At 49.7% G+C, this 18,339-nt stretch overlaps 1 protein-coding gene across 10 annotated transcripts in view; it reads left to right on the top strand.

Annotated features, from left to right (window-relative positions):
- pogzb (pogo transposable element derived with ZNF domain b) overlaps positions 1–18,339 on the top strand; it is a 90,992-nt gene that overhangs the window by 58,111 nt on the left and 14,542 nt on the right. For 8 of the 10 annotated variants that reach the window (XM_078432023.1, XM_078432028.1, XM_078432025.1 and 5 more), the window contains exons 12-18: positions 1,645–1,791; positions 3,612–3,746; positions 7,090–7,316; positions 8,153–8,302; positions 12,830–12,886; positions 15,137–15,258; positions 16,008–16,376. In XM_078432023.1, the coding sequence (XP_078288149.1) occupies positions 1,645–1,791; positions 3,612–3,746; positions 7,090–7,316; positions 8,153–8,302; positions 12,830–12,886; positions 15,137–15,258; positions 16,008–16,376 (1,207 nt within the window). The remainder of the gene's footprint in view (positions 1–1,644; positions 1,792–3,611; positions 3,747–7,089; positions 7,317–8,152; positions 8,303–12,829; positions 12,887–15,136; positions 15,259–16,007; positions 16,377–18,339) is intronic. The other 2 variants (XM_078432019.1, XM_078432029.1) reach the window with 2 other exon arrangements.

Below are 18,339 nucleotides of genomic sequence, written 5' to 3'. Positions count from 1 at the left end.
GGTTCGCTGTGCGATGTGACCATCCGGCTCAGCAGGACCGATTCATAGCAGCTATGGCCCTGGGGATGAAGCTGTTCCTGAGTCAGGAGGTGCGGGCATAGCAGGCCTTGTAGCGTCTGCTATTTCGGTAGAAATCCGAACAGACTGTTGCAGGGGTGTGAGGAGTCTTTGTGGATGCTGGTGGCTTTTCTGAGGCATCGCGTGTTGTAGATGCCCTCCAAGGCTGGTAGCTGTGTTCCGATGGTCCTCTGAGCTCTATGGACTACCCGCTGAAGAGCTCTCCTCTCTGCCTCCGTGCAGCTGAGATACCGAGACCCGAAACGTCTCGACCAGAAATCTTTCTATAACTTGTGAATTTGTTTTGCTGCGTGGGGAATGGATCAACTTGAGATCAAGTGGAGCAATCTTTGCATGTGCAAAGCAGATTGATAATGACTAGATGCTCTCTGATTGAATCTCCATGGTGGATGGTATGCAATGTGGAAAAATGTGAGATCGTTCACTTAGGTCTACAAAGCAGAGATCCGAGTATGTTTTCAGTGTTGGTGTCCGAAGGGAGCTAATTGTCGTGCTTGACGACTAAGCCTTTGCAACCTTCAGTGAATAAATTTCCCATCTCGGTCGTGAATGGCCTACTCTTCATTCTGAATTGTAGCCCCTGGTTCCAGACTCCCCGGCAACCTCTCTGCATCCACCCTCATGAGAAGCTGACAAAACTTTCTACCTGCACCACTCGTTCTGCTGAATTCTTTAAAACACGGCACGGTGGCGCAGCGGTAGAGTTGCTGCCTTACATGTTCACAAGGTATAGGAGTAGAATTAGGCCATTCGGCCCATCGAGTCCACTCCGCCGTTCAATCATGGCTGATCTCTGCCTCCTAATCCCAATTTCCTGCCTTCTCCCCATAACCCTTGACACCCGTTCTAATCAAGAATTTGTCTATCTCTGCCTTAAAAATATCCACTGATTTAGTCTCCACAGCCCTCTGTGGCAATGAGTTCCACAGATTAACGACCCTCTGACTTAAGAGGATCCTCCTCACCTCCTTTCTAAAAGAACACCCGTTACAGCGCCAGAGACCCGTGTTCGATCCTGACTAGGGGCGCTGTCTGCACGTTTGTACGTTCTCCCCGAGACCTGCGTGGCTTTTCTCCGGGTGCTCCTGTTTCCTCCCGCACTCCAAAGACGTACAGGTTTGTAGGTTAATTGGCTGGGTGGAACTGTAAATTGTCTCCAGTATGTAAAGGATAGCGCTAGTGTGTGAGACTTGCTGATCGGCAGGGACTCGAAGGGCCTGTTTCCGCGCTGTATTGCTAAACTAAGCTAAACTAAACAATTGGAGGCTGTCCTTTAATCTAATGTGGGCATTAAAAATATTTCATTGAAACAAAGAACTGCAAATGCCGGTTAATACATAAAAGGACACAACATGCTGGAGTCTGAAGAAGGGTCTCGACCCAAAACGTCACCCATTCCTTCTCTCCTGGGATGCTGCCTGACCCGCTGAGTTACTCCAGCACTTTGTGAAATAAACACCTTCGATTTGCACCAGCATCTGCAGTTATTTTCTGACACAACATGCTGGAGTAACTCGGCGGGAGATGCTGAAACTGAAATATTTCCACGTGTTTCGTTTCCCCTAGGTTTGCGAGTACCGTTCCTCCGTGTATTTAGAGGTGGACAACCATTTCCGGATGATTCACGAAGACACTAAGAATTTGCTCTGCCCATACTGTCTGAAAGTGCTGAAGAACAGTTGTGCTTACCAACAACACTACATGAAGCACCAGGTGAGTGCCTTCTCCACGCACCATGCCTCCAACTGGTTTTGGACTATTCCTGGATCTCTTGGGATTAAAAGGGTTTTTTTTTTTTTCCTTCACTTCACCCTCCACGTCTCCGCAGAGGTGGTTTGTCTCTTGGGCTGCATTAGACGTGCCCATGAATGATGACGAGTCGGGACAATGTACTGCAATGTCATGGGCTGGCCACACCTTCAGAGTGTTATAGACAATCGACAATAGGTGCAGGAGGAGGCCATTCAGCCCTTCGAGCCAGCACCGCCATTCAATGTGATCATGGCTGATCATTCTCAATCAGTACCCCGTTCCTGCCTTCTCCCCATACCCCCTGACTCCGCTATCCTTAAGAGCTCTATCTAGCTCTCTCTTGGATGCATTCAGAGAATTGGCCTCCACTGCCTTCTGAGGCAGAGAATTCCACAGATTCACAACTCCCTGACTGAAAAAGTTTCTCATCATCTCAGTTCTAAATGGCCTACCCCTTATTCTTAAACTGTGTGGCCCCTTGTTCTGGACTCCCCCAACATTGGGAACGTGTTTCCTGCCTCTAACGTGTCCAACCCCTTAATAATCTTATACGTTTCGATAAGATCCCCTCTCATCCTTCTAAATTCCAGTGATTACAAGCCTAGTCGCTCCAGTCTTTCAACATATGTTTTGGAAGGAAAATGGATGGCGAAGGTTGGACCTGTGCATGGGGTGGCACGGTGGCGTAGCGGTAGAGTTGCTGCCTTACGGCGCTAGAGGCCCGTGTTCGATCCTGACTACGGGTGCTGTCTGTTCGGAATTTGTACTTTCTTGCCATGACCTGCGTGGGTTTTCTCCGGCTGCTCCCACATTCTAAAGAAGTTCAGATCTGTAGGCTAATTGGCTTGGTAAAATTGTAAAATAGTCCCTAGTGTGTGTAGGATAGTGCCAGTGCACAGGGTGATTGGTGGTAGGAGCGAACTCAGTGGGCCGAAGGGCCTGTTTCCGCGCTCTATCTCAAAACTAAACGTGCTCACTCCATCCAAGCACTGCTAATTCCCAGTCATGTTGAATGGGGAAAGGTGTGTACTGTGAATGGTAGACGCAAAATGCTGGAGTAACTCAGTGGGACAGGCAGCATCTCTGGAGAGCAGGAATGGGCGACGTTTCAGGTCGAAACGGACAAAAGGTCTCGACCCAAAACGTCGCCCATTCCTTCGCTGCCTGTCCCGCTCAGTTATCCCAGCACTTTGCGTCTGTTTTCGGTGTAAACCAACACAGAGAGTTTTTTCACACAGAGAGTGGTGAATCTGTGGAATTCTCAACTACCTTGTGACCTTCTGGTGGAATAGAGGTCAGGAGAATGGGTTTAGGAGAGATAGGTCAGCCATGATTGAATGGTGGAATAGACTTGATGGACTGAATGGCCTAATTCTACTCTTATTCCTTCTGACATGACTTTAATGAAGGGGAACCTCATTGAAACATACGGAATAGTGAAAGGCTTGGATAGAGTGGATGTGGAGAGGATGTTTCCACTAGTGGGAGAGTCTAGGACTACCACAGAAGGTAGTTGAGGCCAGTTAATTGGCTATATTTAAGAGGGAGTTAGATGTGGCCCTTGTGGCTAAAGGGATCAGTGGGGTATGGAGAGAAGGCAGGTACAGGATACTGAGTTGGATGATCAGCCATGATCATATTGAATGGAAGTGCAGGCTCGAAGGGCCGAATGGCCTCCTCCTGCACCTATTTTCTATGTTTCTATCTGCAGTTCCTTCCTAACACATACTTTGAAGGGTGTCGGCTTCGGGCTTTTCCTTAATTGTCTTATCTTGTTTCAGAAGAAAAGTGTATATCCCTGTAACAAGTGCAGGCTGCAGTTCATCAGTGCCAAGGAGAAAATGGAACACAAGATTGAACACCACAAGACGTTCAAGAAGCCAAAGCAGCTGGAAGGTCTACAGCCTGGAACCAAGGTTAGGAGTGTCCTGTAAACTTTGACCACAGCCCATTGCGCTCGCTGCTCCTTTACTGTTTTGATACGTTAACTGATGCTTCTTAATTGATATTCTCTTGAAGCAAGTATCAAAATGCAAAGCATGCCACAAAAATTCTGTGCTTGGCCCCCGGACTTGTACAACGTTGTTCATGTAGACACTGTGTTCAATGCGATCACCGTTACCTTAGCACCCATGAGGATTTGAGTATAGGAGCAGGGAGGTTCTGCTGCAGTTGTACAGGGCCTTGGTGAGACCGCACCTGGAGTATTGCGTACAGTTTTGGTCTCCTAATCTGAGGAAAGACATTCTAGCCATTAGAGGGAGTACAGAGAAGGTTCACCAGATTGATCCCTGGGATGGCAGGACTTTCATATGAAGAAAGACTGGATAGACTCGGCTTGTACTCGCTGGAATTTAGAAGACTGAGGGGGGATCTTATTGAAACATATAAAATTCTTAAGGGGCTGGAGAGGCTAGATGCGGGAAGATTGTTCCCGATGTTGGGGAAGTCCAGAACCAGGGGTCACAGCTTAAGGATAAGGGGGAAGTCTTTTAGGACCGAGATGAGAAAACATTTCTTCACGCAGAGAGTGGTCAGTCTGTGAAATTCTCTGCCACAGAAGGTAGTTGAGGCCAGTTCATTGGCTATATTTAAGAGGGAGTTAGATGTGGCCCTTGTGGCTAAAGGGATCAGGGGGTATGGAGAGAAGGCAGGTACGGGATACTGAGTTGGATGATCAGCCATGATCATATTGAATGGCGGTGCAGGTTCGAAGGGCCGAATGGCCTACTCCTGCACCTATTTTCTATGTTTTCTATGTATAACTTCCAAAATCCCCTTAAAAGTCTTGCCTTCTGCTGCATCAGTCCCTTCATTAGCTTGTGGAAATGTTTTGCGGAGATGGTTTGCTTTAAAAAATGCCATGACACCTTGAGCTGAAGAACTGATGTTGTGTTCGGTGACAAGTAGACTACGTAGATGTGTGGGTGGAAATCTTCCAAAAATGCAGAATGCCAGTTATCGAGAACCAGTAAAATCTTAAACGTCAAATGAGTCTACACTTGGGGAACAAAATAGTTCATAAATCAGTCTTCAATCAATAGACAATAGACAATAGGTGCAGGAGGAGGCCATTCGGCTCTTCGAGCCAGCACCGCCATTTAATGTGATCACGGCTGATCATTCTCAATCAGTACCCCGTTCCTGCCTTCTCCCCATACCCCCTGACTCTGCTATCTTTAAGAGCTCTATCTAGCTCTCTCTTGAATACATTCAGAGAATTGGCCTCCACTGCCTTCTGAGGCAGAGAATTCCACAGATTCACAACTCTCTGACTGAAAAAGTTTCTCATCATCTCAGTTCTAAATGGCCTACCTCTTATTCTTAAACTGTGGCCCCTTGTTCTGGACTCCTCCAACATTGGGAACATGTTTCCTGCCTCTAATGTGTCCAACCCCTTAATAATCTTATACGTTTCGATAAGATCTCCTCTCATCCTTCTAAATTCCAGTGTATACAAGCCTAGTCGCTCCAGTCTTTCAACATATGACAGTCCCGCCATTCCGAGAATTAACCTAGTAAACCTACGCTGCACGCCCTCAATAGCAAGAATATCCTTCCTCAAATTTGGAGACCAAAACTGCACACAGTACTCCAGGTGCGGTCTCACTAGGGCCCTGTACAACTGCAGAAGGACCTCTTTGCTCCTGTACTCAACTCCTCTTGTTATGAAGGTCAACATTCCATAGGCTTTCTTCACTGCCTGCTGTACCTGCATGCTTCCTTTCAGTGACTGATGCACTAGGACACCCAGATCTCGTTCTACGTCCCCTTTTCCTAACTTGACACCATTCAGATAATACTCTGCCTTCCTATTCTTACCACCAAAGTGGATAACCTCACACTTGTCCACATTAAACTGCATCTGCCATGCATCCGCCCACTCACACAACCTGTCCAAGTCACCCTGCAACCTCATAGCATCAAACATCACACATGCCATTCTGCAGGACAGAGATGACCCCAAGCAATTCATCTCTTTTTTATTGAGGCACAGCGTGTAAACGGGTCCTTCGGCCCACCAAGTCCACGTCGACCAGCGATCCCCGCACATTAACACTATCCTACGCACGCTAGGGATAATTTGCACTTGTACCAAACCAAATTAACCTACAAACCTGTGTAAGAAGGAACTGCAGATGCTGGTTTAAACCGAAGATAGGCACAAAAAGCTGGAGTAACTCGGTCGGACAGGCGGCATCTCTGGAGAGAAGGAATGGGTGGCGTTTCGGGTCGAGAGAAGAAGGCTCTCTGTCCTGCCGAGTCACTCCAGCTTTTTGTGTCTACCTGCAAATCTGTATGTCTTTGGAGTGTGGGAGGAATCCGAAGTTCTGGAAGAAAACCCTGGGAAAACTTACAAACTCCGTACATACAAGCACCCGTAGTCTGGATTGAACCCGGGTCTCTGGCGCTGTAAGGCAGCAAGTCTACCACTGTGCCACCATGCAGCCCTAAGATCTTATTTAATGCCTGAGGGTTCTCTGAAGGATTAACCAGTAAAATGTTCACTCGAAGCATTTACACCAAACAATCGGGTCAAATCTTTTGCTTGTTTATATCCTGGAGCAGCCTTTTGAGCTCTCTCAGCACAAGTACATTCAGGCATATGTTTCTAATATAATCCAGTCTCATCCACTTTAAACACTGGTTCAGCACTGATTATCTGAGCCAAGTATCGGAAAATGTACTGAGTACAGTACATAGGGCGGCACGGTGGCGCAGCGGTAGAGTTGCTGCCTTACAGCGAATGCAGCGCCGGAGACTCAGGTTCCATCCTGACTACGGGCGCTGTCTGTACGGAGTGTGTACGTTCTCCCCGTGACCTGCGTGGGTTTTCTCCGAGATCTTCGGTTTCCTCCCACACTCCAAAGACGTACAGGTATGTAGGTTAATTGACTGTGTATAATGTTAAAAAAAAATTGTCCCTAGTGTGTGTAGGATAGTGTTAATGTGCGGGGATCGCTGGGCGGCACGGACTCGGTGGGCCGAAGGGCCTGTTTCCGCGCTGTATCTCTAAATCTAAATATCTAAAATCTACAGCCTGGTCAGCACTTTCTGCGCCTCCTCGCACTCAAAAGTTACGCAAATCAGCCCTTGCTTTACGGGTTAAGGTGAGGGGGGGGGGAGATTTAATAGGTATCTGAGGGGTAACTTGAGCCACTGAGTTACTCCAGCTTTTTGTGTCCATCCTTTTACTCGATGGGTTGCTGATTCCGAAGAGGTGACGATGCACTAACGGAACAGCACTTGTGTTTTCAGGTTACAATACGGACCTCGATGGGACAGGCGCGAGCGGCAGGGGGGTCCAATCAAGAGGTCCCGGCCAGGAAAGTCTTCCCGCCAGTCGTGCTTCCGAAAGCCCCGGAGCCCGCGACTTGCTCGACTGTCCACACGGTTGCCTCCGTCGCCAAGCCTCCCCTCAAACTGGACAAAAAGAAGACTGTGGAGAGGATGATTACACTGCTAATCGACATGCAAGAAATCAGGTACGCGTTCTGTCCCGTTCAGTGTCATCTGTTTCTCAATCTGCAGCCATCGCTTCTCGGGAATGGGTGACGTTTCGGGTCGAGACCCTTCTCCAGTCTGAAGGACTTCCATATCTCTCGTTACAATTTCCCCTGTCTCTCAGTCTGAAGAAGGTCCTCGACCTGAAACGTCGCCCATTCCTTCTATCCTGAGGTGCTGCCTGACCCGCTGAGTTACTCCAGCATTTTGTGTCGACCCAGCTTTTTGTGTCTATCTTCAGTTTACAATACAATACAAACTTTATTGTCATTGTGCAGTGTACAAGTACAGAGACAACGAAATGCAGTTAGCATCTTAACCAGAGTGCATGTGATGGAGTAGTAAAACATATAATATATGCACAGTAGCGGTAGTGGAAATTCCGGTGAGCGAAATCAGCCACTGATGGGAGGAGTGCCCGAGGGGGGGGGGGAGGATATGGCAGCAATCACTGAAGCGCAGTTAAGTAAGGTAACGACCGCAGGAAAGAAGCTGTTCCTGAACCTGCAGGTCCGGGAACGGAGAGACCTGTTGCGCCTCCCAGATGGGAGGAGGGTAAACAATCTGTGGTTGGGGTGAGAGCTGTCCTTGACGATGCAGCGCGCCCTTGGCAGACATCGCCTACTCTGGATAGACTCAATGGAGGGGAGTGAGGAAACGGTGATGCGTTGGGCAGTTTTCACCACCCTCTGCAGTGCTTTCCGGTCGGAGACAGAGCAGTTGCCATACCAGCATCTGCAGTTCCTTCCTACCTGTAGTATTTCCCCATTGAAGAGGCGCTGAGTTTAACTGTTCCCCGTTTGCCCTGCGCCTACAGGAAGCTGCACGGGAACCAGGTGTGCTTGGAGTGCAACTTTGACATCACCAACATCAACAACATCAGCAACCACTTCCCCAAATACGTTCGCTGCTCCCGGTGTCGCTACAGTACCAGCTGCAGCCGGGCCTACGCTGACCACATGATCAGGTAGGGCAACCTGGAACGTCTCCTTCGGCTGCCGCCCAGTCCGCTTTGGATTGGTTTGGTTTAGTTTGGAGATGCAGCACGGAAACTGGCCCACCGAGTCCGCACCGACCAGCGGTCCCCGCACGCTAACGCTACGGGTGGCGCAGCGGTAGAGTTGCTGCCTTACAGCGAATGCAGCGCCGGAGACCCGGGTTCGATCCTGACGACGGGTGCCGTCTGCTCCAAGTGGACATTAAATAACATCAGATTGTCAGCTATTTTTCCACAGAATTGAAAAATCAAAGTGGTATAAAAAAAATAGTGCTCTAATTGTCACGGTGGCGCAGCGGTAGAGTTGCCGCCTTACAGCGAATGCAGCACCGGAGACCCGGTTTCAATCCCGACTACGGGCGCCGTCTGTACGGAGTTTGTACGTTCTCCCCGTGACCTGCGTGGGTTTTCTCCGAGATCTTCGGTTTCCTCCCACGCTCCAAAGACGTGCGGGTTTGTAGGTTAATTGGCTGGGCAAATGTAAAAATTGTCCCTGGTGTGTGTAGGATTGTGTTAGTGTGCGGGGATCGCTGGGCGGCACGGACCCGGTGGGCCGAAGGGCCTGTTTCCGCGCTGTATCTCTAAATCTAAAATATAAAAATCTACACACACACACACTCTCTCTCACACTCACACACACTAGGGACAATTTTACATTTATAACCAGGCCAATTAGCCTACAACCCTGCACGCCTTCGGTGTGCGGGAGGAAACCGAAGATCTCGGGGGAAACCCACGCAGGTCACGGGGAGAACGTACAAACTCCGTACAGACAGCGCCCGTAGTCAGGATTGAAAAAAAAGAATTACAGTTACAGCATATAAATTAAAGTTAATACAGAGAAGAAAAAATTTAGTCCCTGGAGTTATAAAAGTTAATAGTCCTGATGGCCTGTGGGAAGAAACTCCGTCTCATCCTCTCCGTTTTCACAGCGTGACAGCAGAGGCGTTTGCCTGACCGTAGCAGCTGGAACAGTCCGTTGCTGGGGTGGTAGGGGTCCCCCATAATGTTGCTGGCTCTGGATCTGCACCTCCTGATGTATAGGTTCTGCCGAACGCACTACTCTCTGCAGGGCCCAAGGCCTCCCTTGGTCATGGCTGACCATGGGTGATGCATCCTGGGTGTTGGCTGCTTGCTCCACACCTCGGCTAGAGCAGTGTGGATGTGCGGATGGATGCAAGCCTGGGCGATGTCTTACGGAGGGCAGGCTGTTGCCCATGCAGCACGTCCCCCCTCTCCACGTCGCCAAACGATCCAAAGGAACAGCAGAGCCGTTACAGTTTGGCACCAGCGCCGTTGCAGGAGCTGCCAGAACGAGGTGGACAACGACCAACTGCCTTAGGGACTCCGACTCCAGATCTTTCTTGGGGTTTACTTCTGGAGCCTTTTCCATGACTGGATTTCGCCACAAGGCAGTGGAGGTTTTAGATCAGAGTTTTCCCTCTCCTAGATGGACTGCCTTCCCAGGCTGACGAGCCTCATCTGCCCCAGACACATTAGGCAGAAAAGGTCTACCTTCCCGTCTGCAGCACCTGCCCACTGCAGCCTTCATCCATCCGCCTTCCCAGCCGTTGTGACGCTCCACTAAAGGCAGCCGTCATCCTCCGCCTGTTCCACCATTGAGGTCTCGGTTGGATTGCTCTTTGTCAGGGACCTTCCCCTCGACCTTACCGCCACGGGTGACCCCACCAGGAGCGTAGCTCCAGACGGCATCGCTCTCAGGATCTCAGGACAACGCAAGCTGCTCCACCACGACAAGGCGTCAATCCACAGAGTACACATGTATATAGATCATTCATATATATATTTATATATGTATGTGTGTGTGTATATATATGTGTGTGTGTATATATATATATATATGTGTGTGTGTGTGTAGATATATATGTGTATGTATATATATATATGTATATATATATATGTGTGTGTATATATATGTGTGTGTGTATATATGTGTGTATATATATGTATGTGTGTATATATATATATGTATGTGTGTATATATATATATATAAACATAGCACAAAAAGTAAGGAAAGTTGTGTGTTGGTAGATTATTTCTTTGTTGTAACAATGCTTCTTGGCAATAAATCTTATACCGTTGGAAAGCCTGTTTATTTCCCTTTTAAATGGTGCCACATTTGTAAGGAACATGCATTTGTGGGATGAGCAGCAGAGCTGAGAATGTGGGTTGCGCCCATGAAAAATCTGCCAAATCTTCTCTGCCAATGCCAAACAGCTTATTCTGCCATTGACTCTTGTTCGGTGTTGTTTGGTGGATTGGATGATTGAAGTCTGAAGAAACAAGACATATTGGCAATTTAACAATTTATTCATTTAATAAACAGGAGCCTCAGTAGCGTGTGGAAGAACCATACACAGCCACAACAGCCTGGCACCTCCTCCTCATGCTGGTCACCAGCCTGGTCACACACTGTTGTGGGATGGCATCCCATTCTTCAACCAGCATTTGTCGCAAATCAGCCAACGTGGTTGTGTTGGTCACTCTGGCACGAACAGCACGCCCAAGCTGATCCCACAAGTGTTCAATGGGGTTGAGGTCAGGACTGCTGGCAGGCCATTCCATCCTCTCCACTCCCAAATTCTGGAGGTAGTCTCTGAGAAACCCTGCTCTGTGGGGGCGAACATTGTCATCTTGGAGGATAGAGTTCGGTCCCAGACTGGAGATATGGGATTACCACTGGTTGCAGAATCTCATCTCGATATCTCTCTGCATTGAGATTGCCTCCAATGACGACAAGCCTCGTTTTTCCAGTGAGGGAAATGCCGCCCCACACCATCACACTGCCTCCACCAAAAGATGTTACTCTATCGGTGCAGCAATCAGCATAGCGTTCTCCGCGTCTTCTTCACATTTTGACCCTATGATCCAACTGCCGTAGGCAGAATCTGGACTCATCGCTGAACATAACGTTCCTCCACATGTTCAGGTTCCAGTGCACGTGTTGCCGACACCAGCGCAAACGGGCCTGACGGTGAAGGGCAGTCATGGCAGGCCTCCTGGCAGCCCTATGAGACCGGAGATCGGCTGCGTGCAGTCTGTTCCGAATTGTCTGGGCAGAGAGCCGTCGGCCATATCGTCCTGCAAACCTTGACTGCAAATCTGTAGAAGACAGCCTACGGTTCCTAAGTGCTGACAGGGTGAGGAAACGGTCTTCTTCGGGTGTCGTCTTCTTGGGACGCCCACTTCGCGGCCTGTCTCTGACATCCCCCGTTATATGGAACTTGGCCTTCACTTTGGAGATGGTACTAGGGCTCACTGCAAATAATGCCGCAACTTGGTTTTGCGGAACACCAGCTTGAAGTTGCCCTATCGCATGGGCCCTATCCAGATCAGTCAAACGTGGCATGCCGATTCTTGGAGCAGACACCTACTGACCACTGTAGCAGGGCCCATGCTCACAGATGCTGCCAATCAGGTGCCAATCAGGTGCCAATCAGAAGCTCAAAACAAGAGTCAATAGCAACAGCAGAATAAGCTGTTTGGCATTGGAAGAGAAGATTTGGCAAATTATTCATGGGTGCAACCCATATACTCAGCTCTGCTGCTCATCCCACAAATGCATGTTCCTTACAAATGTGGCACCATTTAAAAGGGAAATAAACAGGCTTTCCAACGGTATAAGATTTATTGCCAAGAAGCATTGTTACAACAAAGAAATAATCTACCAAACACATATTTCCTTACTTTTTGTGCTATGTTTATATGTGTGTGTATATATATATGTATGTGTGTGTATAAAGACGTACAGGTATGTAGGTTAATTGGCTGGGTAAATGTAAAAATTGTCCCTAGTGGGTGTAGGATAGTGTTAATGTGCGGGGATCGCTGGGCGGCACGGACTTGGAGGGCCGAAAAGGCCTGTTTCCGGCTGTATATATATGATATGATGATATATGATATATATATGTATGTGTGTGTGTATATATATATATATATATAGATGTATGTGTGTGTGTATATATATGTGTGTATATATATATATGTGTGTGTATATATATATATATACATACACACACACATATATATATATATACACACACGTGCGCACATACAAACACAAAAACGAACAATAATATTGCGATAATAACAATAATAGTCTATGTAGTTCAGAGCTTATTTGAGCCGTTTACCGTGTATAGATACATGATAAGGGAATAGCACCCTAGGATCAGAAGTCAGGATTGTACCCGGGTCTCTGGCGCTGAGAGGCGGCAATTCTACCGCTGCGCCACCGTCCACCGTCCTTGGTTCACGGCGACGCGGCCCGCCCACCTCAGCCAAGGCTCGAGACACCGTCTTCGGCCCGACCTCGAGAGTTCGTCCCCGACCTCGTCCGCACAGTTTTGGATGCTGGCAGGACCCAAAGAGATGGTGGCAGGAACCACGAGATTAACTGTGATGTTGAATGGTGGGGCGGGCTTCATCGGCCACTGCCCCCTGCTTTCATTAACACGGCTCTGTTTATTCTGCAGTTACCACACCCAACGAGGGAAGCCAAAATACTTGATGTTTGGAAAAATGAATAAAAGGTAAGAGTGTCAGCTTTGAATTTACAGCCCACTCTAGAGGTTTAATCAGGTATAACATTTGAAACACAATCTGAGTCCAACTGGAGTAAAGAGGTTTCGAGACGAGGCCCTCACAAGGGTCTCCTCGATATCCTGCAGCTCCGCTCTTGCTCCCCCTCCTCCCAGTCGTAGCAGGGACAGAGTTCCCCCCCAGTCCTCACCTTCCACCCCATCAGCTGTCGCATACGGCACATAATCCTCTGACATTTACGCCATCTTCAACGGGATCCTGCCTCATCTTCCCATCTCCAACCCTTTCCGCAGAAACCGTTCCCTCCGCAACTCCCTGGTCCACTCATCCCTTCCCCGGGTACTTTCCCCTGCAACTGCAGGAGATGCAACACCTGTCCCTATACCTCCCCCCTCAACTCCGTCCAAGCACCCCGACAGTCTTTCCAGGTGAGGCAGAGGTTCACCTGCACCTCCTCCAACCTCATCTACTGTATCCGCTGTTCCAGGTGTGGGCTCTTATACATCGGCGAGACCAAGCGCAGGCTCGGCGAACGTTTCGCAGAACACGTCCGCTCAGTCTGCCTAAAGCTACCTGATCACCTGTTTGCTAAACTCCCCCTCCCACTTCCACTCTGACCTTTCTGTCCTGGGCCTCCTCCATTGTCAGAGTGAGGCCCAGCGCAAATTGGAGGAACAGCACCTCATATTTCGCTTGGGCAGCTCACACCCCAGCGGTATGAACATTGACTTCTCTAACTTCAATAACCCTTGCTTTCCCTCTCTCTCCATCCCCTCCTCCTTCCCAGTTCTCCGACCAGTCTTGCTGTCTCCGACAACATTTTATCTCTGTTTGATTTGTTAACTTGACCCAGCTAACAATGATCTATTCTACATTTTCCTTGATCTGCATTCCCATTATCCTGTTTTCACACCTTACACTTCCTTATCTATGTATCTCCCTCTCCCCTGACATCAGTCTGAAGAAGTATAAGAAAATAACTGCAGATGCTGGTACAAATCGAAGGTATTTATTCACAAAATGCTGGAGTAACTCAGCAGGTCAGGCAGCATCTCGGGAGAGAAGGAATGGGCGACGTTTCGGGTCGAGACCCTTCTTCAGAAGAAGGGTCTCGATCCTTCTCTCCCGAGATGCTGTCTGACCTGCTGAGTTACTCCAGCATTTTGTGAATAAATACCTTCAGTCTGAAGAAGGGTGTCATCCCGAAACATCGCCCATTCCTTCTCTCCAGAGATGCTGCCTGTCCCCGGTGAGTTACTCCAGCTTTTTGTGTCCATCTTTGGAGTGTGGGAGGAAACCGGAGCACCCGGAGAAAACCCACGTGGTCACGGGTAGAAGGTGCAAACTTTGTCCAGACAGCGCCCGCAGTTAGGATGGAACCCGGGTCTCTGGCGCTGTGAGGTAGAAACTCTATCGCTGGGCCACCGTGCTGCAGTTCCTTGTATGCACTAGATCCCAGCAGTCAGTTTGCATGTACGAAACAAATGCCCAGATCACCTATTCCAGTGCTCCAAACCTGGGCATAAATATAGAAACATAGAAAATAGGTGCAGGAGTAGGCCATTCGGCCCTTCGAGCCTGATCATGATCAATATGATCATGGCTGATCATCCAACTCAGTATCCCGTACCTGCCTTCTCTCCATACCCCCTGATCCCTTTAGCCACAAGGGCCACATCTAACTCCCTCTTAAATATAGCCAATGAACTGGCCTCAACTACCTTCTGTGGCAGAGAATTCCATAGAATCACCACTCTCTGTGTGAAAAAAAACGTTCTCATCTCGGTCCTAAAAGACTTTCCCCTTATCCTTAAACTGTGACCCCTTGTTCTGGACTTCCCCAACATCGGGAACAATCTTCCCGCATCTAGCCTCTCCAACCCCTTAAGAATTTTGTAAGTTTCTATAAGATCCCCCCTCAATCTTCTAAATTCCAGCGAGTACAAGCCGAGTCTATCCAGTCTTTCTTCATATGAAAGTCCTGCCATCCCAGGAATCAGTCTGGTGAACCTTCTCTGTACTCCCTCTATGGCAAGAATGTCTCGACCCAAAACGTCACGCATTCCTTCTATGGAGCGATGCTGCCTGTCCCGCTGAGCATTTTGTGTCTCTCTGCGGCTCCTTCCTAATCACCCACAAACTACTCGTAGTTCTGCTGTGACTTGATTTTTTGGCTCATTGATGTAAAGTGTGTCTGTGTCGGCAAGAGTAACCTGTTGAAACTCCCTGTTTCCCGACAGCGGCGTTCTGCTTAAGTGCTCGTCCTGCGCGTTTACCGTGGATAAAGGCGACGGAGACGAGATGGCGCTGCACCTGGACCTGAACCACGAGCACGGGCCTTGCCAATTTGTGACAGTGCCAGGTATGGGCATCACCTGGCGTCGCAGCATGGAGTTTGTTTATTGTTTCCCCTTTAACCGGATAGAAATGCCCACCCAAAACGCACTCTCTGAATTTTGTGTGGAGTCGGGTGTTTTATACCGACCCCGCTCATTTACAGCAGCAAGCTTTTATTATTGAATTTGATTTGTTCCTCGAGCATTGATTAGCTTGTCCATTTTTCTCTCTCTCCTCTTTTCTCTCTCTCCTCTTTTCTCTCTCTCTTCTTTTCTCTCTCTTCTTTTCTCTCTCTCCTCTCTCCTCTTTTCCCTCTCTCCCCTTTTCTCTCTCTCTCTTTTCTCTCTCCCTGCTTTTCACTCCCCTCTCCCCGCTTTTCTCTCCTCTTTCTCCTCTTTTCTCTCCTCTCTCTCCTCTTTTCTCTCCTCTTTTCTCTCTTCTCTCTCCTCTTTTCTCTCTCTCTCCTCTTTTCTCTCCTCTTTTCTCTCTGTCCTCTTTTCTCTCCTCTTCTCTCTCCTCTTTTCTCTCTCTCTCCTATTTTCTCTCCTCTCCCCTGTCTCTCCTCCTCTCCCACCCTCTCCTCTCTCTCTTCTCTTTCCTCCTCCTTCCCTCTCCTCCTCCTTCCCTCTCCCCCTCCTCCTTCCCTCTCCCCCTTCTCCTTCCCTCTCCTCCTCCTCCTCCTTCCCTCTCCTCCTCCTCCTCCTTCCCTCTCCTCCTCCTCCTCCTTCCCTCTCCCTCTCCTCCTTCCCTCTCCTCTGCCTCCTTCCCACTCAGCCTCCTTCCATCTTCGCATCCTCCCCCCCCCTCCTTCCCTCGCCGCCTCTCTCCTCATCATCCCCTCTCCGGCTCCTCCTATCTCCTCCTCGTTCCCTCTCCTTCTCCTCCCGTCTCCTCCTCCTTCCCTCTCCTCCTCCCCTCTGCTCCTCGTCCCCTCTGCTCCTCCTTCTTCCCTCTCCCTCTCCTCCTCTCTCCTTCCCTCTCATAAAGTGAACCATCGAAACAAAGGCAGTGAAGTGGCTAAAGAGGCAGCAGAGGATTCTGATTCGTGGCTTCCGGCTGCTGACGATGAAAGTGGCGAAGAAGAGGCAAAGCCAGATGGCGACCAGAAGTCCAGCACTGAAGAAAGAATAGAAGAAACTTCAGGTAAGCAGTTTACTAAATGGCTGTCAACTCAGCAACAGTGTTCAGGGTTGTTAGCCTGTCTATTGTCATCTGAAGTCCAAGGTAGACACAAAATGCTGGAGTAACTCAGCGGGACAGGCAGCATCTCGGGAGAGAAGGAATGGGTGACGTTTCGGGTCGAGACCCTTCTTCAGACTGATGTCAGGGGAGGGGACGGGTCAGAGATAGGATGTAGTCGGACACAGGAAGACTAGTAGGAGAACAGGGAAGAGGGAGCGGATAGAGAGGGAAAGCAGGGACTATTTGAAGTTAGAGAAGTCAATGTTTATACCGCTGGGGTGTAAACTGCCCAAGCGAAATATGAGATGCTATTCCTCAAATTTGCGCTGGGCCTCACTCTGACAATGGAGGAGGCCCCTGACAGAAAGGTCAGTGTGGGAGGGGGATTTAAAGTGCTGAGGCACCGGGAGATCAGGTTGGTTAAGGCGGACTGAGCGGAGGTGTTGAGCGAAACAATTGCCGAGCCTGCGCTTGGTCTCGCTGTTGCCCTCAAGGTCATCTGAAGTCTGGTGTGTTAGGAACTTCTCAATCCGGTTGCTCACAGACCCAGTTATCACAGGGCCGCTTCGACGAGTTATGGAAGCAGAAAGCCACGGGTCTATATTTACGCCAATTCTTTTGTAATGGTTTTAAGGTTTAATGGTTTATACCAGCATCTGCAGTTGCATCCTACCATAGCTGTTTAGAATATGTCCTTAACAAGCATCAATCATTCTATAGAGAGTTCATTGGTGAGAAAGGAAAGTTGGATGAAAGATATGGCTCCCGGGTCACTGTAACTGTGAGGCAGCAGCACTACCAGCTGGCCCTAGTGAGACCGCACCTGGAGTACTGTGTGCAGTTGTACAGGGCCCTAGTGAGACCGCACCTGGAGTACTGTGTGCAGTTGTACAGGGCCCTAGTGAGACCGCACCTGGAGTACTGTGTGCAGTTTTGGTCTCCAAATTTGAGGAAGGATATTCTTGCTATTGAGGGCGTGCAGCGTAGGTTCACCAGGTTAATCCCCGGGATGGCGGGACTGTCGTATGTTGAAAGACTGGAACGACTAGGCTTGTATACACTGGAATTTAGAAGGATAACAGGTATAACAGAGCTTTATTTGTCGTTCGGTACCGAAGTACCGAACGAAACTACATAGCAGTCATAGAAGAAAAAAAAAAGAACACAAGACACATAACCCCAACACAAACGTCCATCACAGTGACTCCAAACACCCCCTCACTGTGATGGAGGCAACAAAACTTCCCCTCTCTTCCCCACGCCCACGGACAGACAGCTCGTCCCCGACCGACCCGCACAGTCCCCGCACCGGGCGCTGAAACGTCTCGCGGCCGAACCGGGCGATGAAAGGCCCGCGACCAAGCCTTGCGCAGCTAAGTCCCGCAGTCGAGCCGCACCAGCGGTGAAAAGTCCCGCAGCCGAGCCGCACCGGGCGGTGTTAAGTCCCGCAGCCGAGTTGCACCGGGCGGTGTTAAGCCCCGCAGCCGAGCTGCACCGGGCGGTGTTAAGCCCCGCAGCCGAGCTGCACCGGGCGGTGTTAAGCCCCGCAGCCGAGCTGCACCGGGCGATGTAAGTCCCGCAGCCGAGTTGCACCGGGCGGTGTTAAGCCCCGCAGCCGAGCTGCACCGGGCGGTGTTAAGCCCCGCAGCCGAGCTGCACCGGGCGATGTAAAGTCCCGCAGCCGAGTTGCACCGGGCGGTGTTAAGCCCCGCAGCCGAGCTGCACCGGGCGGTGTTAAGCCCCGCAGCCGAGCTGCACCGGGCGGTGTAAGTCCAGCGGCCAAGCCGCAACGGGATGTAAAGTCCAGCGGCCGAGCCGCACCGGGGAATGTTAGGCCCCGCAGCCAAGCCGCACCCCGCGCCGTGAGGAAGAGAAAAGTTCCCCACACCCACCCCCCACACACCACCACCCCCTCCCACACATA

Source organism: Rhinoraja longicauda, chromosome 44, assembly GCF_053455715.1.
Source record: "Rhinoraja longicauda isolate Sanriku21f chromosome 44, sRhiLon1.1, whole genome shotgun sequence".
In the NCBI taxonomy this organism is placed as follows: Eukaryota; Metazoa; Chordata; class Chondrichthyes; order Rajiformes; family Arhynchobatidae; genus Rhinoraja; species Rhinoraja longicauda.
The sequence above is the reverse complement of the archived record's forward strand: the minus strand, read 5'-3'. Positions and strand labels throughout refer to the sequence as shown.